The sequence below is a fragment of the Gymnodraco acuticeps genome, unplaced genomic scaffold (assembly GCF_902827175.1).
Source record: "Gymnodraco acuticeps unplaced genomic scaffold, fGymAcu1.1, whole genome shotgun sequence".
NCBI lineage: Eukaryota > Metazoa > Chordata > Actinopteri > Perciformes > Bathydraconidae > Gymnodraco > Gymnodraco acuticeps.
In genome coordinates, this window is record NW_022990622.1 from 787,779 (window position 1) to 796,107 (window position 8,329).

Below are 8,329 nucleotides of genomic sequence, written 5' to 3' on the forward strand. Positions count from 1 at the left end.
TACTAACATAAAATACACATTCTCTCTTGAGATGAAAAAAATAAATCCATCTATTACTGCACGACATATTTAAATGAAGCTGAACCTGCTGCTCCTCACAGAGGGACGAGTCTGTTTGAATTACTTTACATTTTTGGATACGGGTGGATCGCCCCCCTTTGTTCTGTGTGTCAAAATGGAAGATAGCCCACACACCTGTCAATCATCAAACCGTGGGGTCTTATTTCATTATGTGATGATTTCTATCAACACGTAATGTTGTATCGATGTATATAGAGATGTAATACCGCAAAAGTATTCCCCGTCGGGACTTCCTGAAACAACACCACGCCGTTATAATACAGTGCTGAGAATGAACGCACTCTTGAACGCCGTTATGTACAGCGCTGAGAATGAACGCGTTCTCAATTACGTTCATCTAGCGGAAATACAGTACGTTCAGTTCACGTTCGCCCAAAATATGAACGCGTTCATGTACATTACTGCCTACGGATGTGTTCGTTAATATTAGCTGTGTGGTCCGGAGTGACTGTGGCACAGACTGGACCGCTGGAGAACAGCTGTTAGAACGGGGTGTTCAGAGCAGAGCTCCCTGTTGGAGCGGCAGAGCTTGAAGCGAACTGAAAATGTTTCTGGCTAACGTTAGCTTAGGTACTCAGATCTTGTTCTTGAGTAAACGTAGAAGTACCAGAGTGTAGGAATACTATGTTACAGTAAAAGTACTGCATTCAAAATGTTACTCAAGTAAAAGTATAAAGGTATTGTCATCAAAATATAGTGAAAATAGCGACAGTAGAAGTAGTCACTGTGCAGATTGGTTTATTTCAGAATACTATATATGATATGTTTTATAATGATTGATCATGAAAGTGTTCTCAAAGCTGGTGAAGGTGCAGCTAGTTTGAATGACTTTGTATACTGCAGGGTAGCTGGTGGATTTACTCCAGGTGGAACTAAAGTCTGATTCAACACTTGATTAGATTTCACATCATTCATCCAGATCTGAAAGTAACTAAAAGGTATTAATACATGTAGTGGAGTAGAAATACACCATGTACCACTGAACTGTAGTGGAGCGGATGGCTAAAATGGCAAAACATTTAAATACTCAAATAAAATACCAGTATCTCAAAATTGTGCCCAAGTATAGTACTTGTTAAGTTTATGAACTTAGTTACACCAGTGGCTATGCAGATAGAAAGACTAAGCCATGCACAGAGGCATGAAAATACATTTTGAAAATGCTCAACAGTACTGGCAAAATTATAAACTGACTGCTGCAATTAGATGTTCCTCTTTGTGCTGTGGTCATAAAACCCCCAATGGGTCGCGCCGTGGTCTGCTTCAGATTATCTTCTCCTTCCAGAGGTCACGCCTGTCTCTGACCCCGGGTCTTGCGTTTTATTTTATTTTCTTCTTCTGCAGCACCAAGCAGAGTATAGAAAAGGATGTTGAACTATATTTAAAACTGTAATTGAACTTCAACTCATATCCATTATCTGATTCCAGTGGCCAGTTGGAAACAGATAATGACAAAGTTTTCATTTTGCATCAATCGTGCAAAAAGGTTTAATCACCATTGTGTCTAAGTCTTGTCTTATCTGCTTTGTTTCGGAATGTGTTCAATACATTAGGTTATTTTATTTTCATTATTACCATACAATACATAGATTAAGAATAAATGAAACAAATAATACAACATTGACCTATTTGAGCAGACAGATGACCTGCAGTGATGCCTCTGAGGTTCCCGGGTGTAAAACAGAGGCTTTTTTGCTATTTATTTTCCTTTTGCGGAAATTTAGATTCATTTTACCTTGGCTGTGGACTGATTCATTTATTAGTTGTTAGAAAGCATGCACAAGACGGCAGGTATACAAACAAACACGAAACAATTATACAAACAAACATGAACCCGCAACAAATATCAGGTGACAGCTAAACTCATCCAGTTTAATTTTAATCCGAATTAGGGAAACTTCAGCGGGGGTAGGGAAATATCAGTACTTATTTTTACTTATTGTTTTTATTTTTTTATTTTTATTTTTTTAAACAAAATCCAATTCAATAATCCGTACATTTATTAAACACAGTGTGAATGTAATATTCTGCCACCACCCTTCCCATTTAATAGCTCAATTTAGTTCTTGAGCTTATGGTGTGATTAACAGAAAATACAAGTCTGTGTTGTTAAACATTAATTCTGTTGATGAGCAATAAACTACCTTATTCTCAATCAAAACCACTATGCAAATGTAGTGGTAAAACTGCTCAACCGACCGAGAGCAGAGATATTAATTAATTTAATTAATTCTAAGAACGGAATCTGCTGAAGAGTAATAACCACATTATTCTCAATCAACAACCACTATGCTAATTTAGTGGTGCTCTGCCCTCCCCGATCCGGAGAGCAGAGACTTTTAATGAATTCAGTACCCTTTATTTTAACAACAGCCAAATTTAACAACCCCTCAGTTTATGAAACACAGCGTGACGTAATATTTCGTATCACGTTTCCCGTTAATAAGAGTTCTGTTTAGTTCCAAAACTCATAATGGTGCGATTTAAGAAGATACGACACTGTGCTTTGTTTATCCTCGTGTGTGCTGCTCCCCACAGGGGGGGGGGAGGGGAATTACCCACACCCTGCACCCGCAGCAGCAACAGGAAAATTCCGAGGCGAGTTGATTTAACTAGTTAAACCGTTGAAATCTCCAGAATTCGGCGATTCGTTTCAGTACAAATCTTTACATTGCTTTTAAACCGAAGTTCCACATTACTGATGCCCTCTTTAAGGTCTCTCCGAATATTTGCCATGCACACACACAGAGGAAACCAACAATATTGCATCTATCTGTTCCACAGGTAATTTTATACCGTCAATCACAGAGTCTGGCGAGGCAATGTCAAAATATAGATTTGAAATTACACTCACCAGCTCGACGATTTGTTGGTAACTGTTCGTGACGCCAAAATGTGAAGTAAAAACTTATTTGCAGCAATGTTGAGCGCATCATCAAATGAGGGAAACTGGATTCGCCTGTCAATACACTGATATTTATTGAGAGCCTGAACGGCCGGAGAGTTCACAGCATATCACAGTTCTCATGTAAGATCCCAGCAAACTCTGCCCCAAAAGCGCCAAGCACCCATCTATACAAAGAGAAGAGGAGGGCCCTAAAACACGCGGGTTTTCCTTTAATGCATGCCAGATGTCGAGACAAAGACTCGTTGCATTGTAAACCCACATGAGCCAAGCTTCTCCCCCACAAGACATCAGATTACCTCTTGACCTGTGTCTTCCTGAGAAGCTATGGATCACATTACAGGCAGGAATACACTTTAACCATTAAACAGATTCCCGAGGACAAATCACTAAACTCTATATACTTTAACAAGACCAAAATATTCCTTTACAATGTCCACTTCCAAAAACTGCTCTAAAATGACAACAGATTAATATTTTTAAAAACTTTTGGGGTTAAATCTTTCAATCAACTTCAGTCCTGATCAAAAATACCAAATGTTAAATTATGTTCAGGATTTTAACCCTTTAACTGCCAGTTTTAAAACATGAATTTGCGTTTTCTATGAAAAACATGCACAAAAAGGCAGTTATTTTCCATATAATAAATGTTGGGACGTTCGGCTTTTTTTTTTTTATCACAGTCTTGGATATGTCAAAGATTAGCAACAACATTTATTTTGGTGGATTATTAGTTTTTGCACAGAATCAGATTAGACAAAAATGTCCCATCCACTCCCATTATAACCACATCTTTTGATCTCTCCGCCATACCGGTATAAAATCATGCATTTTGTAATGTCAGGGTTTTATATTGGAGGAAAATAGTTCAATTTGTCCTTTTTACTGTATATCACCAGATGTGACATTTTACATTGAATTACATGCTTGTCATGTCTTGATTTACAGTTTACAGTATTCGCAATTTTCCCATCATCTCTTTACCTTTGATGTGTGTGAGAATGTAGGAGTAAGTGTTCTCTCGTGGCATTTTGTTTTCATTTGTGCTGTTTCATGTGTCTTAGAGGTAAACAGAGGTATGATCTTGACCCAGCTTGACCTTGTTGTTTTGAATTGTTTGGAACTTCAAAGGCTTTGATAATGTCTCTTTAGCATACAAACATACACAGCCATACATGCACTAAGTCAATAAGCGAACACCTGGCTGCAAAGCCAGATCCATAAATATGTGTAGTTTGGCTGGCTGGTCGTTTCATTCCTGTGATACGCAACAAGCGAGTAAGATGAAGAGGCGCTTCTCTGTGGAAGAAGCTAGTGATATGGTGATGCAGCCGGCAACCTCCAGCGAGTTGCTTGACTCTTCTTCTGAATCAGAAACAACCTCAGAAGAAGAATGTGATGTGGAGTTTGTAGTGGAGTCTGATCCTTCTTCTTCTGACCCTTCCGCTGAAACTGCAGAGGAAACAGAAGATTCTGGCAGTGGGTGGACATAAAAAAATGGTGAAATCTGGTCTCCCTCTAACAACGACACGCTGCGCTACATTCCCGCTGCCAGAGGTTTGGTTCCAGGGCCCACGCGTTATGCCATTACAATAATTGATGACGTGGAATCCTCCTTCAATTTATTTTTCACTGCTGAGATCATCAGTAGTATTGTCGACATGACAAACTTGCAGGGGGGACGTTCGGTGGCAAACTGGAGTGATGTGGATGCCACAGATATTCGTGCATATATCGGTCTCCTGATATTGGCTGGAGTTTACAAATCGAAGGGCGAATCCACCCGCAGCCTCTGGGTTGACCACAGTGGACGTGCCATCTTCCGTGCCACAATGACCCACACCAAATTCCGGTTGATGAATACCACCCTCCGGTTTGACGACAAGCTGATGAGACCTTCCCGTCACAGAGAGGACAAGCTTGCCCCCATCCGCTCTCTCTGGGAGAAGTGGACACATCGCCTTCCGATGCTTTGCAACCCTGGTGAAGATGTGTGTGTGGATGAGCAGCTTGTCCCCTTCAGAGGCCGCTGCAAATTCCGGCAATACATACCAAGCAAGCCAGCAAAGTATGGGCTAAAAATCTGGGTCACCGCTGACGTTGAAACCTCCTATGCCTGGAAGTGCCAGATTTACACCGGTAAAGCTGCTGGCAGTGCTGCCGAGGTGGGCCAGGGAAAGCGTGTCGTCCTGGAAATGACAGAGGGGCTCCAAGGGATCACTGTGACTTGTGACCATTTATTCACGTCATATGCACTTGTGCAGGAGCTACTAAAGAGGAAAGTGGCCCTTGTCGGAACCATCCGAAGAAATAAGCCTGAGCTTCCATCCAAACTCCTGCAGGTGAGGCAGAGAGCTGCCCTCTCCTCTCTTTTTGGTTTTACCAAGAACACCACAGCGGTGAGCTACATTCCCAAACGGGGGAGAAACGTGCTCCTCCTCAGCAGCAAACACAGGGACCCAGCTGTGACAGAGGAGGAGAAAAGGAAACCTGTGATCATTGCAGACTACAACCACTGCAAGGGAGCTGTCGACAACCTAGACAAGGTATGGAGGCATTACCAGTATATAAATAATACATGATACAGTTGTTAATAATTTTAAAGAATATTTGTATTAATTTAGTATTGGTCTTTTGTAGGTTGTGGGCTCCTACAGCTGCAGGAGGATGACCCATCGGTGGCCACAGGTCCTCTTCCACAACATGATAGATGTCTCTGCCTTCATGCATTTGTGCTTTTTACTGCTGTGGATCCCTCCTGGAAGCAAGCCAAGTCCTTCAGGAGGAGGCTTTTCTTGGAGGAGTTGGGGAGATCTCTGGTGTCTGCAAAAATCATGCGGAGAAAGCATCCACCTCGTACACCGGCTGCTGTTACCATAGTATGATTTGTTCATGAATGTTGATTGCAGTTTGCTGTTTGGAAAATAAATGTTGACATTGATACATCTGATGCTGATTTAAAAATGATTTCAGAGAAAGTTGAATATAGTATTACTTCAGTGTTTTTATAGGTCATATAATTCAATGGTAAAATGTAACATCTGGTGATATACAGTAAAAAGGGACACATTTAACTATTTTCCTCCAATATAAAACCCTGACATTATAAAATGCATGATTATATACCGGTATGGCGGAGAGATCAAAATATGTGGTTATAATGGGAGTGGATGGGACGTGAGTGGCTAATGTGTGAGTATTTTGTTTAATCTGATTTTGTGCAAAAACTAATAATGCAAAAAAATAAATGTTGTTGCTAATCTTTGACATATCCAAGACTGTGATAAAAAAAAAAAAAGCCGACCCCCCCAACATTTATTATATGGAAAATAACTGCCTTTTTGTGCATGTTTTTCATAGAAAATGCAAATGCATGTTTTCAAACTGGCAGTTCAAGGGTTAAAATCCTGAACATAATTTAACATTTGGTATTTTTGATCAGGACTGAAGTTGATTGAAAGATTTAACCCCAAAAAGTTTTTTAAAATATTAATCTGTTGTCATTTTAGAACAGTTTTTGGTAGTGGACATTTTTGTCCCGAATGACTAATATGTAACTTTTTTGTTCAATCTGATTTTGTGCAAAAACTAATAATGCAAAAAAAATCCATTTTGTTGCTAATCTTTGACATATCCAAGACTGTTATAAAAAAAAGAGCCAGTCCCCAGATATGTATTTTTGGGAAAATAACTAATTTTCTCTGTTTTCATCATGAAAAAAACCAGCAGTTTCATGTTTTCAAAATGGCATTTAAAGGGTTAAAATCCTGAGAATGATTACATTTTTGGTATTTTCTATTAGGGCGGAAGTTGCTTTAAAGATTGAACCCAAAAAAGTTGTGAAAAAAACCTTTTTATATAATGTTTTTATCAAAGTATTTTGCAGTGGACATTTTTGTCTCGAATGACTAATTTGCGTAGTCCAATCGAATGATACCGGAGGGTTAAATAACTCTACCTGTACAGGCTTGCATCTATCTTGTGGGACGGGTGGCGCAGTGGTCTGTGCATCTGATCATCAGATCAAGGGGGTTGCTGGGGAACTCCAGTTCGAAACCCGCTCCTGCCGCCACTGCGTCAGGCCGTTGTGTCCTTGTGACACTTCACCCGGATTTGCTCCTGTGGGTATTGTCCACAGTACATGTATGATACTAATGTGTACTTGTAAAAGCACCTCGATGACTTCGAGGCGTGAAGATGGATGGTGTGGCGCAGTGCGCTGTGCAATGATCATCAGATCAAGGGGTGAAACCCGCCGCTGCGTCTGTAAAGCCGTTGTGTCCTTGGGCAAGACACTTCACCTGAACTTGCTCCTGTGGGTATTGTCCACAGTACATGACCATTGCATGTATGATACGTGTAATGTGTATTTGTAAAGCGCTTTGAGCATCTGGAAAAGCGCTATAATAAATGTAAGGAATTATTATTATTATTATTATCTTGTAGTCCAATACTAACTGCACAATATTTACTGACACTAAGCGGTGACAATATAACACTGTGCAGACTGCAACATTCTACTGCAGTATAATTCACTATTTTATATAACACTAACATTCCTGACAATAGATCTCAATAGTCATCTTTTATGGTGTACATGCCTTTTTAATAACATTTTTGAATGGAACATTCAAAAATCTAAATAAATATAACTTAAATATACATGACCTCTTAAATTAAAATAAAGTGAACATTAACACCAATATTATAATTTATAAAGAACATAAGCAGCAGATTTTTTAATTAAATATACATCCATCCATCCATCTTCTCCCGCTTATCCGTGGTCGGGTCGCGGGGGTAGCAGTTCCAGCAGAGAGCCCCAAACTTTCTTTTCCCTGGCGACATCAACCAGCTCTGACTGGGGGATCCCAAGGCGCTCCCAGGCCAGCGAAGAGATATAATCCCTCCACCTGGTCCTAGGTCTACCCCTTGGTCTCTTCCCAGCTGGACGTGCCTGGAACACCTCCCTAGGGAGGCGCCCAGGTGGCATCCTAACTAGGTGCCCGAACCACCTCAACTGGCTCCTTTCGACGCGAAGGAGGAGCGGCTCAACTCCGAGTCCCTCCCTGATGACCGAACTTCTCACCTTATCCCTAAGGGAGACACCAGCCACCCTGCGGAGAAAACCCATCTCGGCCGCTTGTATCCGCGATCTCGTTCTTTCGGTCATGACCCATCCTTCATGACCATAGGTGAGGGTAGGAACGAAAATGGCCCGGTAGACAGAGAGCTTTGCCTTCTGGCTCAGCTCCCTTTTCGTCACAACGGTGCGGTAAAGCGACTGCAGTACCGCTCCCGCTGCTCCGATTCTCCGGCCCATCTCACGCTCCATTGTTCCCT

At 41.0% G+C, this 8,329-nt stretch overlaps 1 protein-coding gene across 2 annotated transcripts; it reads left to right on the forward strand.

Annotated features, from left to right (window-relative positions):
• The first annotated feature begins 4,295 nt into the window (after positions 1–4,295).
• LOC117554655 (piggyBac transposable element-derived protein 4-like) lies at positions 4,296–5,923 on the forward strand. Of its 2 annotated transcripts, none has more exons than XM_034229126.1 (2): positions 4,296–5,532; positions 5,644–5,923. In XM_034229126.1, the coding sequence occupies exons 1-2, from the start codon at positions 4,648–4,650 to the stop codon at positions 5,869–5,871; spliced, it is 1,113 nt and encodes a 370-aa protein (XP_034085017.1). In that variant the 5' UTR covers positions 4,296–4,647; the 3' UTR covers positions 5,872–5,923. The 2 variants fall into 2 exon arrangements, with proteins under 2 accessions (XP_034085017.1, XP_034085015.1); XM_034229124.1 differs by having other exon boundaries at positions 4,298–5,532; positions 5,627–5,923.
• The last annotated feature ends 2,406 nt before the right edge of the window (positions 5,924–8,329 follow it).

What these genes read in the sequence shown, in the direction of transcription:
- LOC117554655 (XM_034229124.1), top strand. Translation starts at nt 4,648, where the DNA reads ATGACAAACTTGCAGGGGGGACGTTCGGTGGCAAACTGGAGTGATGTG. An exon ending in CTGTCGACAACCTAGACAAG is followed by an intron (nt 5,533 to 5,626) that starts GTATGGAGGCAT and finishes GGTCTTTTGTAG; the next exon opens with GTTGTGGGCTCCTACAGCTG.